This window comes from Centrocercus urophasianus, unplaced genomic scaffold, assembly GCF_019232065.1.
Source record: "Centrocercus urophasianus isolate 14NV4802_14NV808 unplaced genomic scaffold, USGS_Curo_1.0 seq_23, whole genome shotgun sequence".
NCBI classification, from domain to species: domain Eukaryota; kingdom Metazoa; phylum Chordata; class Aves; order Galliformes; family Phasianidae; genus Centrocercus; species Centrocercus urophasianus.
Genome location: NW_024884789.1, coordinates 13,055,675 through 13,072,619, shown reverse-complemented (window position 1 = coordinate 13,072,619; position 16,945 = coordinate 13,055,675). Strand labels below are relative to the sequence as shown.

At 44.2% G+C, this 16,945-nt stretch overlaps 1 protein-coding gene across 3 annotated transcripts in view; it reads right to left on the bottom strand.

Moving 5' to 3' along the window:
* RNF111 (ring finger protein 111) overlaps positions 1-16,937 on the bottom strand; it is a 54,177-nt gene extending 37,240 nt beyond the window's left edge. Inside the window, exons 1-2 of one of the 3 annotated variants that reach the window (XM_042823917.1) lie at positions 16,921-16,937; positions 974-1,869 (exon numbers count right to left, since the gene is read on the bottom strand). In XM_042823917.1, the coding sequence (XP_042679851.1) occupies positions 974-1,850 (877 nt within the window). In that variant the 5' untranslated portion in view covers positions 1,851-1,869; positions 16,921-16,937. Of the gene's footprint in view, positions 1-973; positions 1,870-9,819; positions 9,917-16,777; positions 16,818-16,920 lie in introns of those variants that run through there. The other 2 variants (XM_042823916.1, XM_042823918.1) reach the window with 2 other exon arrangements.
* Between the last annotated feature and the right edge of the window lie 8 nt (positions 16,938-16,945).

Here is a 16,945-nt window from a genome sequence, read left to right as displayed (position 1 = left end):
AACAGTAGATATACAAAACATGGCAGCACAGATTAACACTGCTGTGTCCTGAGCATCCACCTCCCCATGCTCTACAAACAACTGAAATGATTTGCAGAAGGCACAGCTGCAACACCATCAATGTAACTAGCCACAGGCTGGCAAATGCCTCTCACTCTGCAAATTTATGAAGAAAGGACTTCTAAGACAATTGGGAGAGGGAAAACAAAATAAATCAATATTCACACCTATCTTCAAACACTATCTCAAGACATACTAGAGAAGCATCTGTGTAAATCAACTGCAGTATCAGTGCAGTGACTAGGTAAAGCATTTGGGGTACATACACACATATATATGATACAGTCTGTGCACTGATCGTGCAGTTGCTTTCCATGATTTCAGGCCTTAGAATTTTCTTTTATTATCATAATAGTAAACCTAACATCAACTGAGTCATATCTTACCGTCTTCTCACAACAGTCAAGTTTATTAATTTAATTAAGTTGTCAAGCAATGTTAACTGTGTATTGACAGGTGTGTTACTGATAGCTCTTTCTACCTTTTGAAATCATTCAGAATTGTAATTCCAACAATCAGTTAATAAACCTATAACAATTAAAAATTTTAATGCAAGGTGAAAGCCAGCATCTTTAATGCTACTTAACAGATTGTAAAAAATAGAATGATTTCACAGCATGTGACTAACTAGATTCAGCACTTTAAAGTACTTTGTTTAAAAGCCATTTATTTCACCTTTCACATTAAAGGATTCTTGACTTATAATTTTTCTGGAAGTTCTGAACATCCTTTCCCATCGAAAACTTTCTGGGTTAGTGTTTATATTACTATTATATTAGGTTTATTTGGAGTATAACTTCTACAAAAACACAAAACCAACTGCTCCAAAGCACCTGCAGAAGAAAAAAAAAGCAAAGCATACTGCATTTGATGAAAGCTCAGTAACAGAAATACCATAGGAATTCAAATTTACCTGAAGGTACAGCTGTATTGTTCTGGTGGTTTTCACCAGGTGACACAAATAGGTCTTCCTCCCCTTCAGTGGATGAACTAGAAGAAGATTCACTACTGAGATCATTCTCACTCGAACTGCTAGAGCTGGGTAGCAAAGCATACTTTCTTCGAGCTAACACCTCCCTTTTTTTCCTCTGCATTAAAATTCGTTCCTTCTGATTCTGCGTCCGCTGTGAGGAACTGGTTTTCACAAATCTCTTTCTATATGGAAGTCTTCTTAAAGAACTGCTGTGAAAACAGGGCCTTTTCATTAATAATCCAGGTACAGACTCTGCCTCAGTCCGAGGCCACTTTTGTGACCTTGCACTGTGAGTTCTACTCGCAGCATTCAGCACTGCCTGAGAGTGTCTTACAGGAGCATCCTTTTCTTCATCAGATGTTACTGTGTCAGAGTCTCCAAAATGTAGGCTAGATGAAGGCGAAGAGATACAGTCACTAAAAGAAGAGTCATTGTCTTCACTCTGCGTTTCTAGATGCTGCCTTAATCCCAAGACTCCTTGGTTTTCTTTATCAGGACAGTTCTGTGTGTATGAAGGACCAGCCTGCTGGCTCTTGCGCTTTTTTCGCACCACAAGACTTTTGTCTTGGTCTGTACGGTTGCCATTCATATCCTTCTGCTTCTGAGAGTCACTGCATAAGTGAGAGAACTCATTCCCTACTTTGCTGGCAATCATCTCCACTTCCGCAGGGAAGCTTTTGGCTGCCCCAATAGGCTCAGGGTTCAAGAGGATCCCCTTCAGGCTCTCTTGTCTCTTTGGTGCATCAGAAGGAACTTCACTCTTCATATCCGCTTTTAGAGTATAAACTATATTACATTCAGGAGTCCATTTAGACATGGGAAGTTTTAAGAAAGGCCTAGAAATAAACAGACATACATCAAACAAATGGAACAAAACCACAAAAAACTCAGCACGTTTCTCAAAGAATGAAAATGAAGCAAGAAAAAAGTCATTTATTACTCAGGCTAGCACCACCTCCTCGGGAAAAGCAAAACAGCATTCAGTAGCATACTGCTGTTCCATAATAATGTTACAAATCCAGCTCGTCAGTGTAATTTTGAATTAAAACAGAACTAGCATTATTTGCATTGAACAGACGTTCTCATCATCAGCCAAAACACTATCAGTTTCACAAAGGAAATATCAATGTGTGTCTGTAAAAAGCTTGAATGATGTCTGCTTTACCAATGCATCAGTTTCACAGAAATTACATCATCTTTAGCTAGACAGCTCCAACACTTCACCTTCAACCAAACTGTATTCTCAAGGCCTGCACCTTCCTCTGCAACTGTATATGGACAGCAAATACCTTGCACACAATTCAGTGCGATGAAACTGTGCTACAAAAATCAGTTGCTTAGAATTCATGATTATTTTCTGAAAAGGTAAAGGATAAAACAGGAGATATTTTGAGCCTTAGTATTTTGGGGTAATAAAAACCCTTTAATTAATTACACATATCACATGTACCCCCCAATGGCTGGTAGCAGGCCGCTTCCCCTCTGGGTCAAACTATCAGGCTGCCAACACATAACAACATAAGCCTCAAAGACCATTTCCAAGAAAAAGAAACAACTGTTCTACCAGAAAACTACTGAGAGACATCAGCAACAATAATGTCAGTAATGCATTCAACTTCACCTGGCACCTCAGCCTTGTCTCAGAATTTGGTTCCCACTGGGATAACCCCCAAGCACTCTTTACAGCAAGAAATATCACTCTTTTGTTCCTCTGGTGAATAAGGCTATTGTAGACATTTGACACTTGCACTACTTCAGCAGCTCTTCATCACCGCCCACCTTGTTTGAATGAACATCTCCTGTGCTCTTCTGGCAGAAGTGTCACAAAAACTCTGAAACAGACTATGCAGCTGAACAAACTGAAAAACAAATCCCCCTACCAAATCAGACACCAACCTGATTCACTGCATGAGCATCCTGCCAGCAAAACCTGGCTGATGGCAGCCAGTGCTAACAAGACGGCTGCTGAAAGAAAAGAAACAAAACACACAGAACTGAACCTTACATGGAAACAAGACGCCTTGGGCAGCACAGCTGGAATATCCACGAGGCCACAAAAAAGCCTAAGTCAGCAACATGGTGGGTAGCACTGCATATTTACATCACTATCTTCTGCCTGAACCTCCAGATCAATTCTTCAGCATGCCAACATATGCTTACATGTTGCCCATGTTTAAAGCTCATTTGTTTATATAGAAAGAATCAGTACAAGACTGGGACTGCAGAGTCAAACCAGCACGTCTGAGATGGCTTCACAAAGCAACGCTGCCAGCAGCAGTGAGCGAGGTGCTCCTAACATCCCTCAGAATGACTTATCTGTTTTTGCAATAGGTATAAATGGATGTGTTATTCCTGTCAGCCCATGCTCTCCTCAGAGCCATAAGCAACCAAATTCTTCAAGTGATGCACTCAGGAATAAACATCTTGCACAAGGTATACACGTTGCAGTGCTAATATCTCAAGAAGCCACAAGTTTCACTGGATCTTTCTGCAGAGCAAGGATCCTGCAGGCTTCAGAACCCCAGCTGGAAAGATCCATTTGAATGTTCTCACCAGGAACCTTGCAAACATCTCCGTCAATTAGTGTGAGACCTATAACCTCTGTTCAATAAGAAAGCCTGCAGATGGTTATGCTTTCCATCAATAAATTGAAAGCTACTAAGAAGTAAGTATTTTCAATGTCTAGGCGTAAGAAATATGCATATTACAAACAAGTCCAATGCCTCTACAAAGAATTTAAGATAAACTTGATGAAGAACTCAAAAAAAAAAAAAAAAAAAAAAGCAAGTAATTTGAACTCATTAAGATCATCTACCATTCAACAACTACAAGACCCTATAAAAGTCTCCCACTAAAAGTAGCCTCGAGAAGCTTTTCCAGAAAGTAATAAGATGTAGTAAATGCTTCTCCTCCTTAATCAAAACATTTTCCTATTAGACAGTCAAGTATTCAAGGTGTAAGAGAAGCAGTATCTTCTTTTATGCCCCTGAAAGACTCGGACAGCTGTTAACAAAGCCATCCGAAAAAACATAAATCTAAGTTCCTCTCTGAAGTGAATGACCTTCATTCACAGTCATCAAGTGTCCATGACTTATCTACTCATCTTGCAAAATAAAGGCTGCTGATATTAGCCACCTCAAGACATACAGCACCACAAGAAAATTCATGCAGACTGGGACAGTTCCTCAAAGCTGCTGTATCAGTCAAAACTCAAACACAAGTTGGAGATCTTCACAGCAGACAAAAGTTTATGATGACATACAAGCAAAATTTGAGTTATCACAGCAAGGTGTTTCGTCATGAAGAACTAATTTCACTAGTAGCCATTGAGAAGTACAACGGCACTGAAGCAGCACTATAAAAAAGTGAAACAGCTCATCACATATGAACTCAACCTTTTCTTGTAAACTTGATTAATGCATGTAATCTCTCATCATTTTGAAAATATGTTTTCACACAGGCAGTAAAATAGTCATCTTGTTTTACTTAATGAGAAATTACCTCCTTTTTACATGTTAAAAAGCACCTTGATCAACTCCCTCAAGGCTGGCTGCAGTAAGCACACCATGCTTTACACACATCCACCACCTCACAGAAGGTTGGCCTATCTTCAGAACCTGCCTCTTACACGACACCCAGTGATGGCTCTGCCTTGTCAGTGTAACACGCCTCAGCCCAGTTCATATTTGGCAGAACATATCTGCCAAATAAACTATCCTGCTTAAAGCCAGCTTGATGGAAAGCAGAGAACAGATCTTCGTATACAGATGAGCAAGTTAGCAGTCGATTTCCTTGCCTTCTATTTCCTCTCCTCTCTGGTTACAGTCATTCCCTTCTGACTGTACGCACTCCCCACGCACTTACAAGCGATGCAGGTGTGTGGGGTTAAGCTTAGAGAACAGCGCAGCTCAAAGTCTTCTGAACATGACGGCTCTGGAGAGCACCAAGAGCCTGCAGAGCATCCTGCTATCAGCACCTCTGACAGCATGCTGCAGTTTCACTGCTGCGGGAATTCTCTGCTTACACCATTTATATACCCACCTCAGTTGCCCACGATTACAAAGCGACATCCGACAAGCAAAGTTATTTAACATTCTTTCAGAAAGGAAATTTCTATCAAGTCCTAACTTGTATTTTCTTTGAAGTTAACCAAACTTACCTTGTTAAAACTTCTAAAGTTAAATCCCTTCCCTAAAACATGGCTTCTACGAGATTAACATTATTTTTACTATGGTAAGCTAATATTGGTACCATCAACTTCATCAGGAAACTTCTCTGTTAACCCCTGATACATACACAGATCATCTTCTGTACACTGTTCCTACCCCAACTTTATTGAACTGGCGAATGTAGAACAAGCCAGTAAATGGAAGTATAATACACACCGCATCTTGAAAAAACAGCAGCCATTCTTCTCCTATCATTAAAAATACACCTTTTTATTTTTTCAGCAAGGCTATTCCATCAGATGAATCAAGACACCAAGAAGTGGGTAAACAAAAAGCCTAGAATCTGTGCAAGATCTTGAGAAAAGCAAGATAACCTATGGGCTATTACTTCCCATTCTCAAGGGCAGAGAGCCAAACCAGACTGATTCATGCATGACTCTGATGCAATGGGAGTTGACAGAGGACTTTCAGAGCCATTTGAGAAGCTGCACCCACAATGTAAGTCTATGAAAAACGAATCTCAGTGCTACTGTGCCCAGCTCCAATGAAAACAAAGAATTCCCTGGAGCAGCCCATGAAAAAGAAGCACCTATTAGCCTGGAAAGGGGAGTCATTCCCTATTCCTTCCTACCTATCAAGTAGGAAAACAACGCAAATGTAGTGTAGCAAGAGCACAAACATCCAATATTCAGTTCCACTGCCAGCAAAACAAGTGCAATCAGATTTCAAAACGTTATTGTGCTTTTGTTTCTTCATTTTAACCACATAATGAGGAACTCCATGCTTTAAAAATTTAAGAACTAGTTTTTAGTATGCTGTATTTTGACCTTCTACTCTTCACTCAAAAATAAAACAAGCAATTGAGAAACCAAATTAAAAAACGGATTGTTTAGGATCTATGCATTTTTACAAAACAGCAACAATCAGAAGATAATCTGAATTTATGTTTGTTCTGATGCTATTGAGCACCAAACTGAAATTTTTATTCACAGGGCAATATTAAGTACTCCTAAAAACCATCTCCTTTTTCTTTTTCTCTTTTAATTATTATTATTTTATTTATTGCATCAACAGCAACACAGTTACTCGAGAATTCTCCAGACACAACACTTCCCTTCTGCCCTTCAGGAAGGTTTATCAGACTCACACGCACAGCGTTAGTTAGCAACCACACGACAGCATTCTGGAGACAGGTTCTTGCCTGCAGCTTCCCAAGGATGCTCCCTTACACCCAGCCATGAAGACTCGGCCAACGCTTTGCAGTGCAGTGCTACAGTTACCTGCAGAGCAAGGCAGGCTGCTTACTCCAAGCAGCCAATTCCAGGAACCATTCCTGGCTCCACACTTCAAGTGAAACAATGTCATTTCAAGTACAAACTACTCCTATTGATCTTCGCAAAGATGTCTCAAAGGCAAGTCAGACCACAGCAACTGCAACCAGCAGGAACCAGCCCCTGGACCTGCAAACTCCTTAATTTCATGGCTGACAAGGATTCCTCAGGGACCTCTCTAAGGGCTGTTTTCTCATACACAGCACAATTCAGATCAGTAAAAAAGTAATTTTGCAACAGAAACATCAAGCCGGCTATGAAACAGGCGCAGAAAAGCTCTGTTATGCCACGTTACATAATTTACCTCTCAAACTTACCACCTTGGTCTCCCTTAGCTTTAATTTTAAAAGAGAGGCTACTGAAAGCATCTCGCTGTCTCTGACATCTTTAACAGAATCCAGCACAGGACAGCTACAGCACAGCAGCTCTTCCCAACGACTGGATGTAGGGCCCGGTTCCAGCTGGAACACAGGGAATGCATGGAGCATGCGCAGCTGGAAGCATCTCAGCTAGATGAGCTGGCAGGCTACAACAATTCTGCACCGAGTCCTACCAATAACAAGTTCCCTCTCCTGCCATACACACAAGCTAGTCACAGCCAGTTAAGGCACCCACAGAAATCCTAGCACCAATCAAGCTTCATTAAAGCACCAGTATGCACCTACCCGCTTGAGCAAGGAACCTGCTTGGCTCTGCACAAGAGATGCACGCAGCTGTACTGGACAAACAGTGTCCACAAGGCACATCCTTCAGTCTAGACATTTCTTTGCTCTGTCCTAGGCTTAAACTCAGTTAACTACACATAACACTGTATAAATCACAGTTTTAAGACAGACACATTATGATTTGGTAATCAGGAATGTTTCAGCTTCAGCAACTTCCAAGACAAACATAATTGCAATGAATTTGGGAACAAGGACTTGCAGTTTTATAAAAGAATGACAAAATAGGATTTTTTATTTTTTTTTTTTAACTGGAGCTTAAGATCTTAACCAGGAAGTCTGGTGAAAATCTGCCTTAGTCAATATTATGAGTATTTCCAGAGACAGTTAGAAAAACTCTGAATTACAAAGCCACCAAAAATTATTTGGAACATTCCTTTTTAGTCCCTCTGGCAGTTTTGACCTTTCAGGTACATGTACCTATTCTTAACGTAGTATCATTTTGCAAACACTTTCCTGAAAAAGCTTTCAGGAGCTAACTATGACACCATCTCTGCTCTTTGCAACTTCAGTTCACTAGCACAAAACCTAGCTGAGGCTGCATTTTGTTGGTTTAAACAAAAGCATGGCAGACTTAGCAGCAGCTGATCACTGCTACTTGCAGCGATAAAACTTAGGGGACTATGACTAGAGATGATTATCCCACTCATATGCTGTGTATGTCTCTTATACTTCATTACTTAACATATGTTTTTAAAGCTTTTTACTTGATAGCAAACTACGATAAAACTGACCTCAAGGAGGCTGCGCATTAAATATAGCTTTAAATAACACCTGCTTATGCTGAATTCACCTCTCTGTACTATCCCCACTGTTAAGAAGTGAATTAAATTGTCCTGATTTTCCCTCACCCCAGTACTTTCCCCCCATGTATTCAAATGCCTGACACTTGAACCTGCGGAGTTCAGGAGCTGGGGTGAAGCACCCTTACCTGTACCTTCTCAAACAAATGGTTTTACTGTTGGAGAAAATATGAACAATTGAAACAAAAAATTATTGGTCTTGGAAAAAATACAGCAAATGCTGGCAAAATAAACATTGTTGCAGCATGGACACCTCCAGTGAAAGACCCGTTGGTACAATTGACCTGGTTACAAAAATCTACAAAACAGTAATTTGCACAGGGAATGCTGTGAATCTTGTAAGATATATTCTTACTACATTTTACAAAGATGTGAAATATGAACAAATACTTTGAGCTGCTGGTCACCCTGTGCTCCCAACATAGTCACAACTGCAGCTCTAGCAGTGAGGGCTTCAATCTTCAATAAAAAGATGTTTCAACATACAGGATTTGAGGAGTTTTAAAACTGGAAGCTTAGTGTCATATATTTTTATTTAAGTAAAAGGAAAGAAAATAAATACACAGTCTTTCTGTCCTATTAATTCATGAGGAGGTCATGCCTTACTGTGGATAAGGGCACGAGAGGTGACTGGATGCTCACATCTTCCCCAATCAAACCTCGCACATCAACAAGAGATGATCTGAACTGGGAGTAACTTTGGCTAATAGCACTTCTTGGCCTCCATTAAGTCCCTCTAGCCAACAAAAGGGAGAATTAAATACATTTAATTTGCTGGAAAACTACTTGGATAGCAAAACCTGTATCTGTTTTTTTGTTTCGAGGAGTGACAAAAATATTCTAATTCTTTTTGTCAACAAAAACAGATCCAAAATAGTTCGATAGCCATAATTAATCTACCTTTGGAATTTTCCACTAGTTACAACAAAGACAACAGAGGTCGTGATCCAGCACCTGAAAGCCTAGTGTTTCTTTGTTAATTTGTAGTAGATACTCCCCAAGACATCATCAAGGCTCTCCATGCCGAGCAGTCAGCTCTTCTATTTGTGTCACACACTGAAGTCACTGCATTAGAATTCAAAGAAGGTTCTACAACGGCAGCGAGCGCTCACCTTCTCCATAACAACTCCTTTAGGAGGAATACCTCAGCACGAGGGTGAATCGCACAGCTGAGGCTCCCAGCCTCCCTCATCGTTTCCCACAGCCACTGTGGGCTCTGGGAGCGCCGGCTCCATCCGACAGAGGGGAGACCTTGGGGGTGCCACAAGGTCGCTCCAATCCCCCACACGAAGCACCCAAACCAGCCTCTCGCTACCTGCGGCCCCGTTCCCACCTTACAAACCTTCACGCCTCCACCGCTCCCGGCCCACAGTTCCGGACGAGCAGCACGGCAGGCCAAATGCATCCGACGGGTTTTGGTTTTTCTTTAGGGGTTAAGCGGCAGAACACCAACTCGGCGGCCAAAACAAATGACGTTATAACAAACCCCACGGCACACGCAAAGAAAAGTCATTTCCGTCAGGGAAATATTCGTGACGGGCTTTCAAGGAGACGGAGCCCCGACGAGCGCCGGGGCGGCCGGCAGCGGAGCGGCGGTTCCCAGCGGCAGCGCAGCCCCGCGCTCCGCAACCGCCGGGGTCTCCCGCCTCGCGCTGCCCCCACGCCCCGCAGCCCGCCCCGCAGCCCGCCCGAGCGCAGAGCGGCCCGCCGGAGGCAGAAGGCGGCCCGCAGCCCCCGCCGCCGTGCCCCGCGCCCCCGTACCTGAGCAGCGAGGCCGAGGAGGAAGAAGCGGCTGCCGCCGGCGCGCCGCTCGGGGCCGGAGGAGAGGAAACGGCCCCAACGGGCTCCGGAGAGTACCCGCGGCCCGGCACTGCCCGGAGCCCAGCGCTCGCGATCCGCCCGGCCCCGATGCCCCGCCGTACGGCGGGCGGCGTTCCGCTCTTGCGCGGCCCCCTCCGCCGCTCCCTCCCGAGGCGCAGCGCGACACTCGGCGCTGCTTTCCAGCAGTCCGCAAAGCGCAGCCTCGCGGCTTCCAGCACCTCCCCCCGGCTTCCAGCCCCTCCTCCCCGTGTGTGCGGCGCCCCCTGCCGGCCGGAGGCGGCACCGCTCGGAGCCGGACGGCGCCCGGTCCGCCCCGCCGCGTTCCGCAGCGCTGAACGACGCTCGCGTCGTTACCGACGCCAAGGCGATCACTGCGGAACGACGCAGCGGGACAGCGGGGCCTGAACGGCTTCTGGGAAGGATTTCCTCAACGCAGGAGCGGAAAAAACAACATGAAACTATGTCTCAAACAAGGAAGAAGGAGGTGAGGCAAGAGTCCAATAAGTGCCTCCTAGACAGCGCAGTTCGGCCGGCAGGAGGAGAGGAGCCTTTGGGACAGCAAACAGCGGCTGGAAATGTCAGGCAGCGCAAAAGGTGCATGGCTGCGTAATCGGCACGGAAACAGCAAGTGCTGCGTCTGTGTGTAAGGGTGCGAGCGAGGGAGGAACGCGCAGGTGAGGGCAGAGCAGAGCGGCTCCGGATGGGCTGCAGTTCTCAGTACCGCAGAAACGCAGATCAGCCAGCACTGCTTGCTGGGGTTGCCAGCAGGTTATTTGCTTTGCTCTTTTAGGCACACAAAACACGGCACGCTGCATCCCACCGGAGCTGAGTAAGCCCTCTGACACCGTGCCACGTCTGAAACAACCGCTGAAACTGGGGAGAATGGGGAACGGTGCAGAAATAGAGCATGAGTAACGCTGGGCAGAGCTGGGCTGTGCTCCGACGGCACGGTGCCCAAGGCTCTGTGCAGTCACCGCTCTTTGTTAATGAACATCGGAACTGACAGGCATTGAGAAAAATTCTGCTGGAAAAAAACAGGAATCGAAATAATATGTGGTGAAACCTGAGTGAGCTTACGGGGCAGAGTAATAGGAGCGAGGTCAAAAAGGCATGGAATTAAATATTCGGACTGAAGGTCTAGGTACACACTGGGTATTACCAGGTAAGATGGACAAGAATGTGAACGTCAACATGCTGTGCAGTCAAGATACTGACCAGCAGCCAGCAGTGTAAATACACAAACACCCTCAGTATTTCTCAGTCAAAAGATTTTGCACAAGGAGAGGAACAGTACAGCAAGGGGAAGAAAGCAATTTGGCTGATTGACTTTAAAAGAAAGGAGAAAAGGGAGCTGGCTAGAGCCTCCAAACAGCAAAGAAATCCACCAGCTGGTTTTGTTTGCTTATTGACTCCTCCTACTTAAACACTGCTTTGAACACTCACCAAAGATGGCACTGCCTAGCAGGGAGAAGTACAGAGCTGCTCTGTGCTCGCCAGCAGAGACATTCCTTCAGGGGAAAAAAAAAAAAAAAAAAAAAGTAGAGAAAAAGATTGTCCTTTTCAGACTTGGTATCTGCAGAAACCCAAAGGTTAAACAGGTTAAATTGTAGAGAAAAAGATTGTCCTTTTCAGACTTGGTATCTGCAGAAACCCAAAGGTTAAACAGGTTAAATTGAGTCTTGCTCGATGTCTGAATGACTAATTCCAATTTCAGAACAGCTTGCAGCCTACACAGTTATCCATTTACACCAAGATCCTCAGCTACTTCTAACTGAACCACTTTGTGCACACCTCAGGACCAGGCAGAACTGAAGACAGAGACAAATCTTATCTAAGATCAAAATAATGCCAAAAGCAGGAGAGTGCACTTCACATTTTTGGGAGGGGGGGGGGGGTGAAGGGGAGAGTAAGAAAACAAACACAAAAAAAACAAACTAACCCCCTATACTGAGCTCAGCTTTAACAGTTCAGCCTTCCAGGTGGACACAGCTCTGCACAGAAGTGCTGCCTCAGTTTGCTCACAAATAAAGCTAGGCACAGCTTTTTCCCATGCAAACACCTTTTGGCACGCAGTCCCTTCCGGGCACTCAGAAAGAAATGTCCTTGCTCAGATCTGTGCTAACTGCAAGCCTGGTCGTGTCCAGAGTGATATGAACAGCGTATACTTCAGTTCCTATCACAAATACACAGAAATCATCCATCAAGGAGCTCAAAATCACTTGCAGTCAAGGAAGCAACCCAGCTGAAACAGCCCATCCATGACCCATAGACCACCTGCGGCTGCATAGATTTAATATGCACCAATAATAATGCAAATATTGAAGTGTTGCATCAATTTGTAACTATGATTAATACTAATCAACACAAGGCCTCTTGTGGTAATGTTGTGAGGATGAGAGAAAAAATGATCACACTAAATCTGTGGGATTCATATTCAGGTGATAAAAAAGGTTACAGCTCCCAGCAGCCCAGGTGAGGAGCTTACCAGTGAAAACCACAGACATGGGGATGATTGTAAAATCTGCATGAAAATTCATAATGTGAAAAATATCTAGTGGGAAACAAAAAAGAGACTGACGCACTTGCAGAGTCAAAAATAAAATTCTGCAGCTGGCTGTGAGACATTTTATGGGGATAGAGGAATTAATGTGATTCAGCTTGGAGCTTTTGAAAGCTCTGGAAGATAACGTGCACCACTAGGAGCTGTTTGTATTTTAGACAGATGGAAATGTAAAGTATCCCATGTACCTGTCAACCTTAGATGCAGGAAGGCCCCTCTACTCACCCATTTCATGTTATCCAGACCAATATGGCTTTAAAAGGTGAGATGCACTTCTGTGCAGCGCATTAGAGCACATAATGTGACCAAATACATGGCTTTTAATTATGAATCAGCAGCTATTTTTAGGGCAATTAGATTTTAAACAAACAGAAGTACCTTGCACTCAAAGATCTGATTTTACACTAAGAAATTCAGTAGTCACTTCCTAGTGAGTTCATATATTTTCAAGCAGACACAGAAAGGAAAATATTGGCCTTTGATTTCTGAGTGGATTGTGTTCCTCTTCCCTTGCTTGTCGGTATGAACTGTAATGGGAGTGACTTAAGATCAAAAACTCACTCTTGAAGTCTTCTGACTGCTCATCATACAGTGCATCAATAATACATCAGAAAGAAAACTATACATCCAAAGTAGAAGAGCTATTTTTCTAGCAATTATGTGTATTAAATCAGCAGTGAGCCTTCATTTCAAAACGCACCTACTTGTCAGGTATCCACTGAAATACCTCAAATGGAATCGTTCATTCTTGCCTTTCCCTCCCTCTTCCCCAGAAGACAGAAATAGTGCAGCCAACAATTTTTAAATGTAAGCTTGGTCAGAGGTTTAAATACAGACTGATACGAGAATTACTGAAAAGCAGAGTTTGAAATTGTGGCAATGTAGCACAGGAATCAGGAGATGGTGCCTTTCAAAGTAAAATGGACTCTTCCTGTTGATCTCAGTTAACTTACATCGCTCAAAAAAAGCTACATCCAAAAAGGAACTGAGTCACTGCATCATTTACTGCTGAAATAACTAGCTTTGATGAAGTTAGCAACAAACGCAGAATGCAAAATATTGCATTAGAGCTTCAGCTTTCTGAAGCAAACAAACAAAAGCCTGAAGCTGGAATGAAACCTTGTGTAACAAGATGGGCTTTTGAACGAACAGTGTGTTACACCGTATCTCCCCTCTCCACCTTTTCATCAACCAACACCTTTTCTGAAAGGCGGCCGGACAAACTGCAGCTGTGGGAAGAGAAAGCTAGGCAGAGACTGCTCAGCTCCAGGTGAGCACTCTGCCTGTGAGGCTGCCTTAAAGAAGGAAGCAAAGAGAGCAGCAGAAACTTCTGCTTGTCTTAAAAAAGTAACACTGTTTTTAGAGCCCAATCATTAGAACTGCACGGGACACCCCAAGTGCATTAAGCCATAGAAAATACAAGAGCTGGCGTTTGGTCTTTCATTATGTTTCAGTGTGATGTAAGGAACTGATCAGTCAGCACTGCTGAAACTGAGATAATTTTCTATGCAGAACTACAAAGCCCATTAAAAAACACAATTAAAAAAAATCTAAGGGTGGTCACAACTCTCATGTGTCTCACATGTAAGACAGACAAAAATGAATTTACAGGAGCAAAGTTTGGGAGTTTTATCATTGTTGCTATTTAAAAACCAACATCTGCAACAAACATTTCTCCTCTTTGAACAGATACTGTTGTCACTTAACCAAACTTGACCACAAACTTCAGAGCCTAACTGTACACAGCAATCTTCTCTTGAAACACCTACTGATTTTCAAAGAGACTGTAAAAAGACAAAGAGAGTATTTATATATTTTTTTTTACAACCAACAAATCAGCCAACCCCAGGAAGTTAGAAACCAGCCAATATAGACTTAAATTCCTCAGCAAACTCAAATATACCTGATCATGAGAGGTATTTCTTGAAAATAATGTGAAAAATGCCAACCAACATGATTTTTCATTGACAAATCAAACCAATTTTATTTTCAGTTATGTTATATGAATATGAATAAACTGAAGATCTCAGCTTTTATTAAGACTTTTGACATTCTGTTCCATCGACATTTTTATGAGGAAACTTGCTTTTATAAGCAACTTTATGAGGAAACTTCATCTGGATAGAAACCACATAAACCTGGTCCCAAACCTCTTGTACCCCAAGCATCGCTGCCAGTAGTTCAGCATCAAACCTGCAGTTTATATCCCATAAAGACCCTCATATCTTTGCATAACAGCTTAGACATCGTAAGTATAAACCCACACCTAACACCATGTTTAGAGGTAATACAAACGGAGCAAAAGTCAACGATGAAGTCTGAAATCATCTCAAAAAATGTACACATGTAATAAACAGAAGTGCAAAGTTCTGCTCTTAGCAAGAAATAAACTGCAGAGAAAGTTCTGTAGTAAACGTTCAGGAAAGAAACCAACAGGTAGAGTGGATCATAAACTGCACACATTACACCTTTGTGAGTTGAAAAAAGCACACAGCTCTCAGATGCACCATTGGAAGTGCTGTCACTAAGGCAATTTGAAGAATGGAGAAGAGCTGGGGGGGTGCAACAGAAAAAGGTCCTCTGTTCTGGAACTCTGATCAAAAAAAGAAAATAATGTGGATTTACACTCCAAAAATAAAGGAGTGAACAAAACAGTCATCACTTAAGAATGCTGCAAAGCAAAAAGGAACTCTGTCCTTTAGAATCAGAGTAAGAACGCAAAACTGCAGCAAAAGGGATTAAAATGAGGCATATGAAAAAGGATAGTTAAGGGCTAGACTAGACCGAGGAATTATTGGCATCCCTATTTAAGGCTTTAGGAACAGGTTAGACGAACATCAGTCAAGGCTGTTTTCCTAATAGCGTACCATGCCTCGAGGCAGGATAACTGAGACTATGTTTTAAGGTCACTGTCGGCTTCTTAAACTAACAGCTTTGACATCTGCGTGACATCAACCGACAAATGAAGAGGTTTAGGTGAGTAGAGATACTGCTGCAAAAGCAGGTGAGCACTGCAGGTGTTAACCTGCTGGTCATTCCCAGGACTGAGGACAGAACCGAAGCAGTGCGGTTTGTCTCTCCTGGTACAACGCTGCTGCAGGGGAGCTGGCAATCCTGGCTGAGATTGTGGTACACGGCTGAACTCAAAGCAGAACTGAAATAAAATTCGGACTTATTCACGTACTGTTTGAAAGTCACACGAACACGCACAAAATCTGTTTCTGTGGTCTAAAGTAAAACTAAGGAGTTCATCGCTTAACCTCACGGTCATTTCTGATAAATTAGAAGTTAGTGCAAGTGTTGTCACAGAGGACAGCATGAGCAAGAACATACACACTTCTCCCACTTAACACTGCTCTTTTTACTAAATCTTTACCATTCCAAACTCCACCAAGAGATGTTTAAAATACTTGCACAGTCACAGAATCATAGAAAGCCCTGGGTTGAAAAGAACCACAATGACCATCCAGTTCCAACCCCCTACTATGTGCAGGGTCGCCAACCAGCAGACCAGGCTGCCCAGAGCCACATCCAGTCTGGCCTTGAATGCCTCCAGGGATGCATTTACAACCTCCCCGGGCAACCTGTTCCAGCGCGTCATCAGTGCAAATTCCGTTTTAGGCTTTAGCACATGCTTAACTTTTAAATGGATGGATGTCAGCCTTTGTTAAACGATATTACTGAAGTAATATAATGATAACACTGAAGGATTATGCACGCTCTGGAAACAGAGAAGATGAAGGCGTTACCAACCAGTCCGTTGAATTCCGGGCACCAAAAAAAAAAAAAAAAAAAAAAAAAAAAAAAAAAAGTTCGTAACAGATTTATTAATTGAAACGAACACATCCTTCCAGTTTTATCAGCACACAATTTCTGAATGAAGACAGCACAGAGGATCGCTGCGACAAAGCGAAAGGCACTCTGTTTACCGCGAGCGAGACCGATCGCAGCCGGACCCCGCGCTTCGCCCGTCTCCACACCCCCGACAAGCCGGGACACGGCGGAGTTCCGACCCAGCCCGGCACCGCGTGGCTAACAATCGCTCCGCTTTTGTCTCGGCGAACCCGGAACGCCGCTGAGGCCGAGCGCGGCGCTACGAGCGGGCGGACGCGCTGCGGCCCCGGCACGGCGGCCCGCGACGGCGAGCTCGAACCGACAGACGCACGCAGACGCCGCGCCGTCATCTGCTCCGGACCGAGGCTTCAAAACGCTCGGCGGGGCACACAGCCCGGCTCCCGGAGGCGGATGCCCTCCCCGCCCGCTCGGCCCCGCCCTGCCTCGGCGCCCGGCCCCAAGCCTCCCGCCAGGCCTGGCCCAGCCCGCGCCGCCCCGGGGCACCTCATGGCTCCCAGCGCCGCTCCCTGAAGAAGCGAGGGCCCGGCCAGCGCCGAGCGCCGAGCGCCGTCCCGTCCTCCTGGGCGGGCTCCGCGGGGCCGCACCGCGGCCCTCACCCCCGCCCGCCCGACCCGCCCGCCGCCAACCTCTCGCGGGGAGGTCCGGAGGCCA